The 20,291-nt window shown below is 32.0% G+C and overlaps 1 protein-coding gene across 1 annotated transcript in view; it reads right to left on the bottom strand.

The window, feature by feature from the left end:
• LOC129233029 (F-box only protein 11-like) overlaps positions 1-19,303 on the bottom strand; it is a 95,708-nt gene extending 76,405 nt beyond the window's left edge. Inside the window, exons 1-4 of the mRNA XM_054867113.1 lie at positions 19,098-19,303; positions 9,519-9,713; positions 5,488-5,638; positions 832-961 (exon numbers count right to left, since the gene is read on the bottom strand). Coding sequence (XP_054723088.1) covers positions 832-961; positions 5,488-5,638; positions 9,519-9,713; positions 19,098-19,194 — 573 coding nt within the window. The 5' untranslated portion in view covers positions 19,195-19,303. The remainder of the gene's footprint in view (positions 1-831; positions 962-5,487; positions 5,639-9,518; positions 9,714-19,097) is intronic.
• Between the last annotated feature and the right edge of the window lie 988 nt (positions 19,304-20,291).

Here is a 20,291-nt window from a genome sequence, read left to right on the forward strand (position 1 = left end):
TTTTTTCAGAATGAGCCAATTCCTTCGATGCTAAAACAAAGAATGTTTACTTAAGCTTAGTAAATTAATAAAAAGTTTGAATTCTAATTATATATATATATATATATATTTAATTAATCACTTTTTTTTTATCCCACTAAGATTTTTAAGCTATTTAATTAATAACGGAATATTTACTTGAATATAGAAAAATATTAACTTTTCCTCACTAAAGAAATAATGCATTTTTTCTCACTTACTGGGAAAATGGATAGCCAAGAGAAGAATTTAAAAAGAAGAAAAAAAAAGCTGATCAATATGTGCATTCTATATTCACTCTACTTTTTAGTGATTCTAGCTCACTCTACAGAAAATGGCAAAGCCTTTTATCAAAATCTTTTCATGCTTTGACTTTTATGTAAAAGGAAAAAAAACTGCCCGTAAGTCGTTAACACAAAATCTATTTTTGCCGCTTTGGCAAAAACCTATTTTTGCCGGGCAGTAAAAACCGTGGTTTTTTCCATGGTTTTTTCCGCCGCTTTGGCAAAAACCTATTTTTGCCGGGCAGTAAAAACCATGGTTTTTTCCATGGTTTTTTCCGCCGCTTTGGCAAAAACCTATTTTTGCCGGGCAGTAAAAACCGTGGTTTTTCCCATGGTTTTTTCCGCCTCCGGCAAAAACTTGCCAACCCTGTTAATTAGTGGGAAAATTTCTGGTATGTCGAAAATACGAACACAAAATATCTCAACTCTTATTTTACAATTTCGAACAGATATCCATTTACAAATTAAAAGCGTAAAACATTCACGCCAATGTTAAAACCTCTTTCGCTTTTTCAAAAAAAAAACTCACCAGCTGCTTGAAGCTCTCCTTCCAGGGGTTCTCGCACTTGCAGTCTTCCGATTGGGCGAACTCGAACTTGGTCGGAGAGGGGTTGAACAGTGGAAGATCGTACTCGTACACATTCTGGTACAGCGTTTTCCTACAGATTGCATGAAAACATTAACCAGGGTGCAAAAAAATCATGTTTTTTTACATTTAAATCGGACATCTTACACATTTTTTTAATTGAGACTTAAAAAACTCTAAGGATTAATTAATTTACATTCCTAAGCATAACGGAACTTGAAATTGATATATTTAAAAACTGCAAAACTGTTATATACTCAATAAGAAAATGTGACGTGAAACTAATTTAATACAAATGCATAAGAGTCGAGTCAAATTTAATACCTAGTGCAAACTAATCAAAACTGTAAGTAGAAAAATAGGGGGCACTACATTAAAATCAACTTTGAGATCAACGAAGAAAAAACTAAGTATATATATAAAGTTCATTTTTTTATCAAAATCATGTTTTAACGTATTAAATCAGATTTTTAAAAAGTATTACCATTTCAAATCAGACAGTTCCTCATTTCTATTTACGCTAAAGATTGAGTGAGGACATTAATAAGGGTACGAAAAAATCATGTTTTTTTACATTTAAATCAGACATCTTACACATTTTTTTAATTGAGACTTAAGAAACTCTAAGGATTAATTAATTTACATTCATAAACATAACGGAACTTGAAAATGATATATTTAAAAACTGCATAACTGTTATATACTCAATAAGAAAACGTGACGTAAAACTAATTTAATACAAATGCATAAGAGCGCCTAGACCGTTTGGCCGATTTTCATGAAATTAAGCACAAAATTAGTTCTTAGCATGGGGGTGAGCACATCGAAGAGATGTTTCGAAAATTCGATTTTGTTCTTTTTCTATTCCAATTTCAAGAACATTTTACCAAGCAAAATTATCATGAGATGAACGAGTCGATGACCAAGTTATCACGACGCATGGGTACAAGTCAATCGGCGAGACATTCACCATCCATTATTTGTAAATAGACAGGCGAACAAAATGACCATTTCATTTTCTACTGCAGGCAAAGCTGTGTGGGTACCGCTAGTGATGCATAAAACTCAACACGAGTTTTCAACTGAACAATCGTCATTAGCAGAAGTTGTAGAGCTACATTTAATTGGAAAAAAAAATCTGTGGAACTTCTGCAGCACATTTGAATGCAACTGTTCTGCAGTTCAGGCATCCATGCTGCGAGGTACGTCACAAATTTAGCAGTATTCTGCTATCGGGAATAGTAGCAACTTGAAAAACTTTCTAAATGCAAATTCTTAATGCATCTTATCACATAAGTATTTTTAGTCTTTGCAAATAGTATTGTATTACGGCAAAAGGGTCAATTTCGGTGGAAGAGAATATGAATTTTGGCCGTCTACAAAAGCATGGATAAGGGTCACGATGGATTCAACGATGAACGTAATTATCTTCTCTCAGTTTAAACTCATTTTTACTTTCTTCTATATCTAATATATAGAAGAAAGTATTGGATTTGTGCAAATTTTTGAATTTCGAATTTTGACGGACTCGAACGTTTCGAGGTGTGCTGAGTCCATTTCGACTATTTTTGGAAAATGTCTGTGTCTGTGTGTATGTGTGTCACATCTGTGTGTGGCCAGTTTTTTGTGGCCACTCTACAGCAAAAACTACCGCATGAAATCGAACGTAATTTGGTACACATATGTGCCCCTATGTGGACTTGTGCCCATTGGTTTTTGGCGCGAATTCCATCAAGGGGGGTGGAGCAATGGGACGTTTTTTGAGTAACGCTTGTTTGCTATTCCTCAGGAAGTAACTGGCGGAATCAAACAAAATTTGGTCCATATGTTGGTATTAACAGGAACAGGTGCTGATTCAATTTTGGTGTCAATAACTCAAACGGGGGTTGAGCTATAGAACGTTTTTTGTCGTTAATTGTGACTGCTGTATCTCAAGAAATAATGAACGGAATGAAAGAAAAATTTATCGGCAAGTAGCCCTTAGTGGGTAGAAGAGCTGATTTTATTTCGGTGTCAAAAGCTGAAAAGGGGGTGGCGCAATCGAATGTTCTTTTTTTTCATTGTAAGTGCCATATCTCAAGAAGTAATGCTACATTCTGGATGAAATTTGGAATAAATGTCAATCCATATGTAAACAGGCGTTGTTTCAATTTTGGCCCCAATCGCTCCATGGGGGGCTGATTTTCTTTTTGTGTAAAGAAAAATAGCTTTATAAATGCAACAATAAGAAAGATAAATTGTAATACTGTCGTCTGCTTATTTCACGTGATTTTAATTTTTGGGAAATAATCAGAAATGTTATTGCAATGATTTAAAATTAATAACTGTTGCCATTTTATGTTTGTTAACAAATAAAACATCTAATTAACTCAAGCAAGGCTTTTAAAATAACTTTCAAGTCGTTGTGGGAATTCAGGAATTCGAACGGCCGTCAGGTTTTTTTTTTTTCTTTGCTGGGAATATTGCATTCTCTTCAAGCATAGGGATTGATCAGAATTCACAAGAAAGATATAGAAGAAAGTTTCATGATGGCCACAACATACTAGTTTCTAATCATATCGTCCATTTTATGGTGTCGATCGATTCCTGTAATCCCAATGGAAGTATACTGTGCTTTTGAAATAATAATCGTTGCATGAAACAATTGGGTCATTTAAAAAAATTTCAGCCAAATGGTCGATGCTGTCAGAATTGACATGGCCAAAATTCAAAATTTAGCTTTTAAATAAAACATTCTTTCGAACAAGACTGCTAATAACATTAGAATGAAAAGAATTTCACCAAAGAAAAAAAAAAGATCTGCAGTAGACCCTCGTTTTACGTGGGGAATACGTTCCGAGGAAATGCCGCATAAATTGAGACTTTAGGTAATATTTTAAATCTCACCAAGAACCCACAATAATTGAGATTTTCCAAAATAACTAAAGCAAGTTTAAGGGGATTACAGGAGCTCGGCTACATTTTTTTAAACAGTTCGTTCTTCAATAGACATACAGAGAAGCTAAGACTCAATGTAAAAAAAAAAAGTATTAACTGATAAATCTTTTTAAACATGTGAAGTTTAATTTCATATTTCGGAAATTCTTCAAATTTGTATACGCTTAAATTTCGTGTTTTCGTTTCTAAATGAATACTATTTTGCTCTTTTTACTTACTGCTACTTTAGTTTTATGAGTAAGGAAGAAGCTAGATTTTAAGTCACGTCAAAAAGGTGAGTTTTAAGTTCTTTCACTTAAAACAGAAAACAAATGCAAGTAACGATTGTTTCTCATAATTATTGCTAACCCAGGCAACGCCGGGTATTTTTGCTAGTTTAATATAAATGCACAAGAGTCGAGTCAAATTTAATACCTAGTGCAAACTAATCAAAACTGTAAGTAGAAAAATAGGGGGGGGGGACTAAACTGGACAGCGTTACACGACATTAAAATCAACTTTGAGATCAACAAAGAAAAAACTAAGTATATATTAATTTTTTGGATCAAAATCATGTTTTAACGTATTTAATTAGATTTTTAAAAAGTATTACCATTTCATGTGATATTTTAAAATCAGACAGTTCCTCATTTCTATTTACGCTCTTTCTTGTGAAAGTATCTGTATATGCAGTTTATGTAAATATGGGTATATTTTTTAAATTTGGATACTTGAAGTTATTTTATCAGAACTGATGGTTGAAATAACATTTAATTTTAAGTTTCCTGTTTTTGTTTTAAATAAATATGCATACACTGTGGCCACAATTGCCAATATTTTCCTTCACACCCACCAAAGTACCTTTACTTATCTACAGTAGACCCTTGTTTTACGCGAGGAATACGTTTCACGGAAATGCCGCATAAATCGAGACTCAATAGCGGTGTTAAAATAGGTGTTGGGTTCCGTAGATAAAAAAAACTACTTCATTCTAGTGATGACTCATTGTGTAATAAGTTTAATGTGTACTCATATAGACTTTGATGCAAAAACATGCATAAAGAAAACATAAATTTCTTGTTCTGTTTATAAAGAGTAGCTGGCAATGATCGTCTTTTGGCAGTCATTGAGAATTTTTCTCCGTCATTCTTTGCAGAGCATTAACGCATCCATGATCATTTCCGTGATAGAATCTTCCTTTACTAACAAATCAGAAAGATCATTTCTATTGTCTGGGAATGCTTCAAAATTTTCAACCTGAATGTTATTGGTTGTGTGTCATCGATGTCGGTATCCTCGTTGGTTTTGGTCTCCTTTGTCACACCTAAAAGCTTTTTGTCCAGTGAGTTCTGAACTGTGTGAGTTTAATAACTTTACTTCTGGAAAGAGCTCTGGCACCCATTGTATAAAATGTCTCCAGGGGCCCAAGCTCGATGATTAGCACGCCAAAATGCAGTTGATTACGCGTCATCTGCAATCTTTAGGAGTTCAGATTTTGAAAGAGGGGAATATTTATTTTATCTGTTTGCATTGCCACATCCCTGTACAACCGAAACTCATCCGCGTAAAATAAAATAAAGGTGTCGAATCTTAAAACGCGTACAATGGAAACCAAACAGAACGAGGGTCTACTGTGCCGAGGGCCCTAAGGGCCCCATAGGAAGCCAGTGCGGGAGAACTCACCACAGCTCTGTGTCTGAGGAGATGATGTGGAAGCGCTTGCAGACCTGGGCAACCCTGCACAGGTCCTGTTCCAGGAGGTAGGAGAAGACGCTCAGCAGCACTTCGTCGGGAAGCTCGTAGAGCAGGTAGTGGGCAGCCTCGCCCCCACACTCTGCAACACATTTGCAAAACACTGATCAACACACACACGTACGACATTTCCCATGAAAAAAAAAGCACGCTCATACTTACCAACCTTCGAAGAAAAAAAAACAGGAATTTCCCCTAGAGGTATATAGATGATTCACCAGCGACATATCTTCACAACAGAATTAATTTAAGAACAGAATTAAAATAAAATGGGGATTTTTCGCAGATGTAAGCTAATTGGTAGCAGCAAGAAAAATACACTGCAAAAGAAAAACCAAATGATCAGGAGAATTTGCTTAAAGTATGATACACTCCCTGTCTCTACCAAAAAAGCAGCCACAAAAATTTAATGACTAAAATTCGAAAAAAAAATCAATGCATAAAAATAAAATAGTAAATAAGTAGGTATAGCGTAGCACATGTTAAAACAACTTCAAACTTTCAAAATAGTTGAAATATTTTCAAGATGCAAAAGGATTGAAATCTGCTGCAATTTTTGGCAAAGTGCGTGCTTCGTTGAACATGCAATGAGGATAGCTTCCAAAAAAAAAAAAAAATTTTAATAAATGAGTTATTAATTGAAAAAAATCTTGTTCTTTTGACTTTTGAAATTTCATCAAAAAACTTTTTGATGATTGACAGAAAAACTGCAAAAACGGGAGAAAACCGTAAAAAACGGGAAATCGGGAAATGGAAGCAAAAAACGGGAGTCTCCCGTAAAAGCAGTAGAGTTGGCAAGTATGCACACTTTTTCTTCTTGCTCTTATTATCAATGATTTCAATCAACCATAATGTATAGTAAAAAAAACTCAAACGAAAATTATGACTTACAACTGGAACTTTTGAAAAATCTGTTTATTTACACACAAAAAATATTCTTATACAAAATTTAAACAAAGTGACAGCTATTGATATTGAATACGACTTACTGTTTAAATTTTTGAACAGCTTTTGTTTAAACTTTTTCGACCATTCCATCTTTTGCGAGTTTAATGTTTTTTTTCCCCCGACATCAACAAGAGACGGTTCGTGAAGATTCCATTTCTTACATACATTTACATCTAAGGCTATTTTTACTCCCCCCCCCCCCCCGACACACAGAGGAAGGGGGTTATAAATTTGACGTGTCTACATATCCGTCTATGGCACTCTGGTGCCTAAAAGATGGACCAATTTTGAAAAAAAAAAAATTTGTTCGGAAAAAGAGTTGATCAAGAGATCTTAGTTTATTAGGGCAGTTCTCAAAAGGTGGGAGCAAACACAGACCTCAACTTTGAAGCTTCAACACCAAATAACTTTCATTTTAATAGGCTCAAAAATTTTTGAGCTGAATAATAATACTGTATAGAGACAAGAATTGACATAAATTATGGAAAAAATGCTCTTCAAATATCCTTAAAAAAATATTTTCTTTGCTAAAAGGCACAATTTTGGACATACCAAAACGTTAAACGAGCAAATGTACCATTACAAAAAAAAAATTTTTTTTTAATTATTTCCATATGTTTCAAAAAAAAATTAAGGCCATGGATCTCAAACTGAATATTTTTTAAATAATATTTTCTACAAATTAAAAAATTAAAGACCGATTATTTATGTTGTAAACAATTTTAGAAAAAATGGAAGTTGGAAGTTTGATGCATGTCCAAAAGTTAAGATCTGGACAATGCTATTATTTGAGAACTAAATATATGATTTATATGTTCTAAAGGTATTTTTCGATCCTCAAAATCAATTGTGAATTATTTTAAAGTGTTTTCATATATTTTTATGCAGTATCTTTGAAGTAAAATCACTTTTCTTAAACATACATGTGAGATGTCCAAATTGCGTTACGATCTAGACGCCGATAATTCTGTCCATTTATTCAATATTATAATATGCTCTTCTGTCTTGTAACATTAATAAAGAAGGCTAATATAACGTTAATTCCTTCAATCCATTGACATTTTGCACAATTAATACGTTATGCATTGAACATTACATTAATAACAGTAGAAACACAAGTTATGATCGTAACAGAACACATTTAAGTAAACAAAACAGCACAAAAATCGGCAAGCAAATTCCGATTAGCGACAACTCACAGCGTACGATAAGCGAAGGGTTACCAGTGAGAATACCGGTTTTCGCCAACATCATCAGTTTTGGCGACTTCATCACCTGCGCTGGCAAAATGGTTGGTTTTTTTTTCGGATTCTACGAAACCATGACAAATTTTTATTATTTAAAGGCCAGTACTTAAAGTCATTCAAGTACTTTAAATCCTTTATTTTTCATTGCAGAATGTAAAAACTAGATAAAATTTTCATTGCAAAAGTTCAAAAATTGTGAAACTTTTATTATGATGATGTCCAAAATCTGTTACCTACTGGACAACGATGTCCAAAATCTGTTACCTACAGACCGATCATTAAATTTGCTATTTATTAATTTTTTTAAATACCTGCTGTTTTTTAATGTTTGTATATGATGTTCTAGGTGTACATACTATGCAATAAAAACAAAATTGATGTCAAATTTCAAAATTTTAAAAAATTGCTCAGAATTAACTTTTTTGTTCCCACCTTTTGAGAACTGCCCATTAACGAAGATGTTCATTAAAAACCTCTAAAAGGTTTTTCGCAATTTTTGCAGCGGAAACATATTTAAAACAGTTTTTTATTTTAACACTAAACAAATAAACTAGACTGTTTAAAACTTTTTTATTTTCTTACATCAAAATTGTTACTTAAAAAATACAAAATATGTATTTCAAAAGTGGGAGATACAGAAAAAAAAAACTGATGTGCTGACATGGCCGTTGAGCTGTGACTAACATAACAGTTTATAGGTGACTAGCTTAACAATTTAAAAATGACTGTGCTTTTTTTTTCTTTTTTGAAACTTAAGTTAATACTAATTTTCATTTCGAAAACATTGAATAAATAAACACATTAAATTAATTTTAAATATTTAGACTGTAGAATTACTCCACTAACTTAAAATGTATATGTTTCTGTCTATATAAAGAAGATCTTTTTCAAAGGTCTTCTTTAAAAAAAAAAAAAAAATCTTTATTTAAAGAATCACTCTTCTTTGTGAAGACTAGATAAAGCAAGAAGTATACTGCTGAACATAAATTCAACACTAGAAATCCAAGCTAACATATTTAGAAGAAAGTCTTAATGAAGAGAAATGTTACTTGAATTATATTTTGTAGATAACTTCCCCATTAAAGTTTAAGTAATAAAACTGACTGAAAACATTCTAAGATGCTACAGCTAATTTACATTCCAGTTCCATACAACAGAAAATGCATCAAGTATGATTCAGAAACTTAAACATTTGCAGCGATATTGCACACCAAAATGCATTCTTGTTTGGAGGCAAAGTCATTTAATTGTTAATGTAGGCCTGTAAACAGAATCTGAATTACATAATAAAGAAAACTATGTCAGATTGGGCAGCAGGCCAATTTAAAAGCTGAAATTGCGTGTCATTAATAATAGAATTTAAATGAACAACATAGTAATGAAAATTAGCAGGAAATACATTCATTTGCTGTTTATTATTTTTTAGTTTTTAAAACATTTTTGGGAGGGTTTGCTTTTCAATTTCCACCAAAAATAAAGTATGCAAAAAAGGCCCGAATTCCAACAGTTCCTAATTAGTGGGAAATCCATAATGCGTTTTTTCAATTATCTCAAAAACTCATTTCTACAAATACTGCATTCTACGTCAGCTTTACAAAACGTGATGCTCCAAGGAAACGAACTACTCAAAAAGAAGTCTCGTGGCTTCAAGTCCGGTGACTCACCGACTTATTTTTGTGTTTTTCTTGATTAAATTTATTTACTTTTTATGTTCCTTCACCCAACATGCGGAAGGTGAAAATGGACAGTGACTGGAAAGGAACTCACCGTCTGTGGTGTGGTTGGAGGAGAAGACCCTCCTCTGCCTCTTGCGCGTGAGGGCCTGGGCCCCCTCGGCTCCTGGGCTCCCCGGCTCCTGGGGGGAGGGCAGCTTCCTCCTCAGGGCATAAGGCGACTGGTGGGGGGAGGAGCCCCCCGGGAGGGCGGCATAGCTCGGCAGGGGCGGCTCGTCCAGGAGGGCCACTGCAAGAGACAGGACCACATCACAACCAGGGTTCGTACTCAATTTCAGACATAAAATGAAGGAATTTTGGAGGAGTTTTGAAGGAGTAACATGATATTTGGAAGGAGTACTAATAGATTGTCATTAAATGATGTCACTTTTTTTTCAACATATTTGACCCTTTGCCTCCTTTATCACAAACTATCATGCTTCACCTAACTCCTCCTCTTGTCACATGTCATATTTTTTGCAAACATATTGTTACAATAACTGTGTGGTGTCACTTTTTGTCACCCTCTCTCTTCCCCTTGTCACAATGTCATGAGCCCGTCTCCTCCTCAAGGCACGACATCCCTTGTGGATGACTTTTTTTACAATATCATAACTGCGATTAACTAAACAATTGTTTTTTAAACAATCACTTAATATAGTACATCTACTTATGTATTTTTAAATATTTAAATAATAATTAGACAACCTGACTTTTGCTGCTGAGAGTGGTGGAGGGAAAATCAGTAATCATAACACTTGAAAAAATAGCCAAACACCATTTAAACCTTGTTTTACTTCACTTATGAAATGTATTAGTCTTCTAATAAATTTTCACCTTCAACTTTTATGAATTAACTACGATCAATTTGTAAATCGAAAAAAATAAATGCAGGAAATAACTACATTAAGATCGCCTTTGTGACGAAGTTAGTTGCCAATCGAAGCATTTTAAGTTACTGTCATAGAGGAAGATTATGTAGTCTTGAACTCTAAAAATGAAGGAGTTAAAACCAAAATGAAGGAGTTTGAAGGGCCCTTCAAAAAAATTTCCTAAATGAAGGAGTATTGGAGGAGTTTTGAAGGAGCGTACGAACCCTGCACAACCATTGGATAGTTTTGGGTAGACCGACGAGCAAACAAAAAGGCTCAGTTTCAGTTTTAAAATTTAATTTGCAGTACTTTAATTTCTTCATCAAACTTCGCAAAACTTTGCTTTCTGAAGTTTTACACTATAGGAGAGAGTGTTTAAAAACAACCTAATTGAAATGAATCATAGCAATTGCAGTTCAATAATCCTTTGCACTTAAAGAAAATACAATAAAGTATATGACGGTGTTTGACTTTCAGGGACCATGTTAAGAATTCGCCACTACGCCAAATGTGATAAAATGGGCCATTCCACGGAAAACGGTAATTTTGTCCCGCACGTGACGCTTCATATATTTCATAAAAAATAATAATTTAAAAGGATGATGAACAAAATTTTGTTGCTTAAGACATCACAAACGCATGTGTGACTTCTTAAGCTAAAACTTTCTTCAAAAATTATTTCTTTTTCATGAAATATAGGAACCGTCACGTGCGGGACGAAATGACCATTTTCAATAGAATGGGAATTTTTTTTTCAATGGTTTAAATATTTATTTCTAAACTAATGAGATATGTTTCCTTTACATTGGAGCCATAGCTTTCAAAATCTACAATTTGTTTCGACATTGCTGTATTAATAGAGCAAAAACATGAGCTTAGCAATTATAAGCAAGTTATTCATAAGCAAGTGACCAGAGGTTGACTTTGGATGTCCCGCATGTGATGCATGTAAATGAATTTTATTTTAAATAACAAAATTGTTTAATAAAAATATAATTATGTCAGGAGTATCGTCGTATCCAATGTAAAGATTAAAAAAATGGCTTACCCACGTTTCATTAAAATATTAAAAGATATGACGAAATGTTAATGAAATTTAAGCATATTTTTGTCCCGCAGATGACGGTGGAATGGCCCAAATCGTAAATTCGTCAAAAAATATCCTGATTCAGCAAGCAGAAAATTCTCTAAAATTTCTGTTGAAAAATATCTCCTCTCTGCCTTATCCTCAAAAGATTGTCGAAAATAGGGAAATACTTCATTCTCTGATTAAATATTTCTAGACAAAAATACATTAAAATCAGTTAAAGTTAGTCTTTGGCTTAGACTTTTGAAATTTGGCTAACCTTTTAAAATTTGGCTAATTTACTGGCTAACAATTCGAAATCCTTAGAGTGGCCCCTGAATTTCGTGTCTCAATCAGTTTCTGAATAGTTTAATGTAGCAGAAAATCACTTGAATAAATTGTAATGATATACAGTCGAACCTCCATTTATCGAACTTCCACATATTAAAATTTTCTATATATCGAAATCCAGCAAATTTATATGTTCATTACTTAGAATAAGTATTTCTATATATCGAAAAAATCTCTATATATCGATTTTTTTTTAGAGACATTCGTAGATTTTTTTTTCCACTATAGACTTTGTCTCATGAAAAACGAAGGTTAGGGGAGAAAATTATGCATATTAAAGGTTGTTACGAAACTCATAAGGAATCGGGGGTTGAGGGGTGTGTAGAAAGGTCGTTGTTTCGTTCTGGAGTTCTTAAATTCCCGCAAGTTCATTTCAAATCTTAGTTTTAACCAGTAGCACTGTAAAATCTGTTTCAAGTTATCCCTTTTGTCTGTTGATTCTCATTCCTAGTCTTTTCGGCTTCAGTAAAAATCATTCAAGTTAGGTAGAATGATTTTTTACTTTTATCCGATTACATTGCCAAAACAAAAATCCCCCTAATGTTGCTCATCAAGCTGAATTGCAGAAGAATGAAGGTGCATGAAAGCGCACAAAATGTAATTTTTGTTAATTTTGTAATTATTTAATTTTCATTTAATCCGATGCTCGTATAAATTAGAAATAGGATTTCATTCACAAAAATTAGCTTTAATTTTAATGTTTTACAGAGTTCGTACTCATTTTCAGAAATAAAATCAAGGAGTTTTGGAGGAGTTTTGAAGGAGTAAAATGAGGTTTTGAAGGAGTACTAATGGACTGTCATTACAAATGATGTCATACTTTTTTTCAGCATATTACACCCCCTTCCCCCTTTATCACTTAGTGTCACACTTCACCAAACTCCTCCTCTTGTCACATGCCATATTTTCTACTAACATTATTACAATAACTGTGTGATGTCACTTTTTGTCACCTTCTCTCTTCCCCTTGTCACAATGTCATGAGCTCGTCTCCTCCTCAATGCATGACATCCCTTGTGGATGACTCTTTTTACAATGTCATAACTGCAATTAACTAAACAATTGTTTTTTCTTAACGCAATCACTTAATGCAGTACATTTACTCATGCAGTTTTAAATATTTAAATAATAATTAGACAACTTGACTTTTGCTGCTGAGAGTGTGGTGGAGGAGGAAAAAACAATAATCCTAAAACTTGAAAAAATAGCCAAGCACCATTGTAGCATGTTTTACTTCACTTATGAAACGTCTTAGTCTTCTAATAAAAATTTCACCTTCAACTTTTATGAATTAACTCTGATCAATTTGTAAATCTAAAAAAATAAATGCATGAAATGACTACATTAAAATCGCCTTAGAGACGAAGTTAGTTGTCAATCGAAGTATTTTAAGTTTGTTATAGAAGAAGACTGTAGCATTCAACTAAAAAAGAAGGAGTTTTGAAGGAGTTAAAACCAAAATGAAGGAGCTTGAAGGGCCCTTCAAAAATTTTTTATAAATGAAGGAGTATTGGAGGAGTTTTGAAGGAGCGTACAAACCCTGTTTTAGGAGATTTTTATGATAAAATAAAATTGTTTCCATATATCGAAATTTCTATATATCGAAATTTTGGCCGACAATTTGCCACTTCGATATACGGAGGTCCGACTGTAAATATCAAAAATATCAAATTTTTAAAATAAATATCGGATATATATCATGATATATACTGACGAACGCTGTCATTTGGTTATTATGAAACATTTCAGTTAACTTCAGGAGATGCTCTTAATATTCCAAATAATGCTTTATATCACTTATCTCGAATAAAACATGAGAAATATCTGCCTTTCTGGTACTGCAAGCACAATACGAAAATTTTATTTGAAAAAGACACAGTAAACAGAAAATGTTGATCGAATAAAAATTTTTCAGAATACTGAATATTCGGTCGAGATCCGAAGCAAACATTTGGACGAACACCGAGTACTTGTTTAAAAAATTCTAACTGCAATATTTCAATGTTATGCCATTTTAAAATTAAAAATATCGATTTTGGGAAATTTAAGTATGCATTTCCATTTAACATCATAAATTTATATATTAAATACAATTATTAATTTAAAACAAATCATTCCAAAAGCAAAAAAATAATATTTTAAACGAGAAATTTGGTTTAAGTTTATCTGCAGTTCTGCATAAATGGAGAATTAATTTCCCTTCTGACATATGATTTGACAGCTGATAATCATGGCAACATCATGTCATAAAAAAAAGATTCTTGTATTCACCTTACATACAAATCCAAGTTGCTTAATTATAGATTACAATTTATCCAAGACATTTCCTGCTATGTTCATCTTTTTGGTAACTGATCATTTGTATCAGCATTAAAATTAAACAATGAAATACAAACATTGGCAGATATTTTTTATTTTTCCTCTTTAAATGCAAAAGATTGATTATAATTATTTATTTAATTAAGATAATTTTTAAAAATATTCTATATTTCATATGGTGTAAGTAGGCTGTAAATTTAGCAATCCAAGTGCAGTTAAAGTTAAGTCGTAATAAATTGACATTACTACTTAACACATCATGATTTTTTTCTGGCTACTCTATCATATTTAAATAGCTTTTGCTACCACAATATGGCGGAAGATTAAACAAAAACTAAAAAGCAACCAATTTTAAATTTAATCTCTGAATGTTATCTGTAATAAATTAAAAGTACTTTAAATGTGATAAAATTAATAAGTAACCATCTCAGTTAATTTTATACTGTGGTATACTTTATAATAACTTGCATTCAATGTATTAAAAAATGTTTCTAGTTTACCAATTTTACTGAACACAAACCGAATACTCGGTGCATTACATAATACATTTTTTGTGTCAATGCTAAACAGATCATATGTACAACAGCTATTCTTTGGCTACAAAAATAGAGAATAATATTGCTGGGGAGGGGGGGTTATATATGTGTTGAGGATAGTGATGTGGATCGGGTGAATACTCAGAGGGTAGGTAAATACCCAAAAACTGGGTATTTTACAAAAAAAAATGCAAAAAGGGAATGGGATTTTTTTTTAAATCTAAATATGAAATAATAGGTAAAACTGGTACATAACTACATAATTTATAATATTTTTTATTGAAAGACTTGATAAAATTATGAAAGAAACATATCGTGAACCAAAGAATCTTTCTTTTCAATGTCATAATTGGAGAAGTATAAGCAATTCAATGATGAACTTCGGGATTTCAAAATCACAATCTAGGTTAGTCATATCCAAAATGAAAAAAAAAAAAAAAAGGAAGCATGAGGGATGTTTGGAAGAATAAACTGAGAAGTTATTAAGACTATGATCTTATTTATTTTATTGCTGTTTAAGTGATAACGTGACAAATATAGAAACAGTTTCCACATTAATAAGCAAAAAAAAAATCAAAATATTGTTTTCTGTTGCCTTGCTCATTTGCATTTGCTCCCCCGTACTTCATGATGAAAATTTATTTCAAACTTATTTTTATTGACATTTTGATGTCATGCAGGGACATATTACTGGGTTATAAAAGACCAGGATCTTAAAAAATTGATGTTTTCTTTTTTTTGTAACCACTTAAGCTTTTTACTTTTTGTAGAATAGCTTTTCATATCTAAAATTTGGCTATCAACATTGATTAGGCATATCCAACACATTTAATGTGAATATCATATTAGATTGCTAAATTGTTTCACACAATAGTTCTTTAAATATGTGATCAAAATACAATTTTTGACCAAAATTTTACTATTTTGTATGTGGTTGGTTATACATAGTGTAGTTGGTTATACATACAGAAAAATATTTTAGTTGAATACAGTCGACACTCATTATAACGACCACACATTATACAGACCGTCCTATTATAACGACCAGTGGTTAAAGTCCCAACTTTGTTCCTATAAACTCTATGTTAATTTGCTTTCGTTATAACGACCGTTCTGTATCGTCTAATCCAATACAACGACCGAATTCAGCGGACGCTATTTCCGGTGTTCTTTCCAAAAAAACAAATTTGTAGCCTAAAATGACACTGATTATTGTTTATGGACATCTGCCTGAAGTTTTCAATGTCAAATCCAACTTTAAGAGGGGGGGGGGATTACCATTCACCAAAGCTAGCACAGAAAAAATAATGGGAGGAAAAATCGAGAAATTTCCAGATTCCTAAGAAAAGGGAGTTGACAGATGTATTTGTAGTTTGGTGTTTGAATTTAGTGGTTTTAAAGATTTGGGGTTCTCGAGGGACTTTTAAATGTTTCTTTGGAAAGCAAGTGAAACACAATTTATCACCTATATCTGAAACAGGAAATAATGTTTTGCAAACATCACGTCTGCTAAAAAGGCAGACCTCTGTTTCTGGTTTTATCTTCAGAAATTGTTGTAGTAGTAGCAGCAGATTTGAAAGTGTGTAACATTTTCCTCCCTATATTTTCTACTTTAAAACTTGTTTAATATTCTGTCATAATATTTTGCACACGACTTTTCTAAAAATTCCTATGATAAAAAAATTTGAGCATTTACTTGGGCATGCATGATGACGGTATACATTTTTTAAATTTATACCTCTTATAACGACCACTCGTTATAAAGACCTTTTTCTCTGGAACAGAGATGGTCGTTATATCGAGCGTCGACTGTATACATTTTTGAAATAAATACCCAGGTAAATACCCATTTTGGGTATCTACCCCTAAAAATAAATACCCGGGTATTTTACATCAGTTGAGGACTAATTTTACATTTGATGTGGTAGTAATTTATACTTATCTTTTCACCATAATTCTAATTTAAACGAACTAATTTAAACTTTTATTACACTATAAAAAAAATGAGTAGTTTCTGAAAATTGTACAAACTTTTGCTTCCATGGAACATTAAAAGTTTTTTTGGAAAAGGCCTCAAAAAAGTCTAGGGTTTTTCATCAAAAACTAAGAAAGGACTGGGCTTTTTCAAAAAAAAAAAAAAACCTTCTCCAAACCTTGCTCTCTTACTCTAGCACATTATGGGTGATTTTTTTTTTTTTCTAAACTAACCATTAACCATGTGGAAAATAAACGAAGAAAATCAAATAGCAATGGTACAAAATAAATTGAAGTAACTGAAAAGTTCTGAATAGGTTCATCATCATTAATGTATGTTATTGAGTCTCCATTTAATTGCTACTACAACCTATCATACACTTTTGTTTCATGGATCAATATTAGCTGCAACAATTTTATGCATTGTGTAATAAAACAAAGCTTCACATAAAAGGGCTACACAACCAATAAAGGATGCAGAGAATACCACATTTTGTCAGATAAAGAATAATTGGCCAAATACTGTAAATTTGGTTTCACCTTATCAATAAAACAAAAAAATAATAATTTTATACTAATAAAAGTATTAACAATCAGTATTATAGAGTTACTTTCATTGACATATAAATATTTAAAGGTGATAAAAGTAAAAGAGAAATACTAGTAATTAGTAATAAGGTTGTTTTACTTTTTAATCACTAAACTGTCACATTAACCAAAAATTATAAAAATCAATTATACATAATTATGTCCCTAAAAATTATTTAATTTTTTATACGAAATTTACAGGTCAATAATGAAAAACACATTAATTTCAAGTCTATAATTGCAATTAAAATGTAGTAAAATAAGAAACAGTGTGATTGGAGCATTATTTTAAGGATTTTGATGTAGATTGAAAATATCGGAAAATCATATTATATAGGACGGTGCATGTATCAGACTATTGGATAGTTCCCATATTTTGGTGAAATAAGAATAATTGACCACATACTGTAAATTTGGTTTCACCTTATCAATAAAACAAACAAGAAAAAATTTATATTAATAAAAGTATTTTTAACAATCAGTATTATAGAGTTACTTTCATTGACATATAAATATTTAAAGTTGAAAAAAATAAAAGAGAAATACTAGTAATTAGTAATAAGGTTGTTTTACTTTTTAATCACTAAACTGTCACATACATTTCCCAAAAATTATAAATATCAATCATACATAAAATGTCCCTTAAAATTATTTAATTTTTATATGAAATTTACAGGTTAATAATGAAAAACACATAATTTCAAGTCTATAATTGCAAATTAAAATGTAGTAAAGTAAGAAACTGATTGGAGCTTTTTTTTTAAAGAATTTAGTGTTGATTGAAAATATCGGAAAATCATATTATACGATGCATATAATATGAATATATATATAACTGTGGGATAGTTCCCATATTTTAGAAAAAAAGTTATTTTTAACCCTGTTTTAATCACTAAACTGTCAATTTCCCCAATATTATAAATATCAATCATACATAAAATATCCCTTAAAATTATTTAATTTTTTATATGAAATTTACAGGTCAATAATGAAAAACACATTAATTTCAAGTCTATAACTGCAATTAAAATGTAGTAAAGTAAAAAACTGATTGGAGCTTTTTTTTTAAAGAATTTACTGTTGATTGAAAATATTGGAAAATCATATTATATACGATGCATATAATATGAATATATATATATATATTTATATACATATTTATATACATACACACATATATATATATATATATATATATATATATATATATATATATATATATATATATATATATATATAAAACAGGAGATACGATTTAAGACAATTTTAAAATAAAAATTCAAAGAAATTGAAAAAAATCAAAGGCATTAGTTCACCTTTTTCATTTTCCATTTTGATGTTCTCGCTTTTTTCATTTGCTTTTTCATTTGTATTTTGACTGTTTGTGTGAATATTAATAAATATATATATATATATATATATATATATAACTATGGGATAGTTCGCATACTTCAGAAAATAATTTACTTTCAACCCTGATAATGAAATATAAAGCATCGCATACAATAATAACAACAATAAAACGAATTCAGCGAAGTTAATTAACGGGCTTATGACAGATGTGTTGAATAACAATATAAACAATGCATTAACTTAATTTGACGTTTAAATGGTTGATTAATGGGCGATATAAAGTCATTCTGAAAGACTAAAATAAGAAATGCTAACTATCATTACAAATGTAAACAATGGGTCAATATGAATGCTACCAACGGGGACCTCCGATTATGTCAATAAAAAAAAACACAGAAAATGATTTTAATCCAACAAAAAACCATCAAACACAGACAAATAATACGCATATATCGACAATCAAACACTTATTTTCAACGATTAGCAGCAAGATTAGGCCTACACCTCGATATATCGAACAGCTTTTTTTTTTTTTTCTTCTTTCTTTCTTCCATCAGCGAAGTATAATAACATACCTGGGTTATTAGAACGGGGAAAGACAGTCCTTTTGAAATTCTTTTTTCTCGTTTTCCTAACGTTCTGTCTGGTCAATCGCGCGGACGACGTTGACATGTTAGGAGTTCTGCAGCTCGAGGAATTCGTTGCTAAAATATCCGATCCGACAAAGAGCTGTCATTAAACCTTGAGCGCATTTCGCACGGCCGCCATATTCTTTTTAACAATCGCGATGGCTTTAGACGGAAACAAGGGCTCGGGCCAATCGGGAGGGAGGGATCCGGTCACGTGACGAAAGAAGCTTGCGGCATGCTTTTGGAGTGGATTTTTTTTCTTTCATTTCTTCGAATGAAGTGGCAACGAAGCGGTGGGATGGAAGTGAAGTGAAGATGCACTGACAGTCCAATCATGGGTGATTTTTCCAGATAATAGGAACAGGAAACATGCCAAAAGAGTCGCCAAAACGAACTCGTCGCCGCATTTATGCCAACCTCTGGTAATCGTTATTTGGAGTACTGATCACGGATTTATTTACACCTGATTTGGTGTGAACGCCGATCTGTCCGATGCTTAGTGAATGAATCGTTATTTTTTTTTACAAGCACTAAGCACTCAAGACAAGAAATTTTTTTCTGGCGATAAAAGTTCAAACTAAGGAACCCTACACAACGAGAAGACCACGTGATATGACGTCAGAAAACTATCACGTGACCATGAACTAGCCAATCAGATTTGCGTATTTCCGAGTTCCTAGTGAACTCTAATGACATGTGCAAAAACCACGTGAGGAGTTGGCTCTGAAGGAGCGTCCATTATTTCTTCGTTTCGTATTCCACGATAAATTTCAGTGCTTAGAATTTTACCGACTATGGACGCTTTAAAAGAATACATAAACAATCGGAATGCTTTATATGATAAGATGGAAATTTTCGAGATACCACAGACAGATGGAGAGCATGTTCCTCTCGTCATAAATAACACATTGACATTTGACTTGTTTCAATTTTTTGATTTTGAAGCATGTACAGAAATCAAGTCTCACATGTTGAAATCGAGTTTCGGCTGTAAAAAGCAAAGACTTTTTGATGAAACTGTTAGGAAATCATTTGAAACGAAGCATGTCAAGTTGGACTGTAAAATTGAATTTAATGAAGGTTTTTTGCAGTTATACAAGTTGGTTTTATATGAAGAAGGTTGTTTTTTCGATTGGCATT

Source organism: Uloborus diversus, unplaced genomic scaffold (assembly GCF_026930045.1).
Source record: "Uloborus diversus isolate 005 unplaced genomic scaffold, Udiv.v.3.1 scaffold_15, whole genome shotgun sequence".
NCBI lineage: Eukaryota > Metazoa > Arthropoda > Arachnida > Araneae > Uloboridae > Uloborus > Uloborus diversus.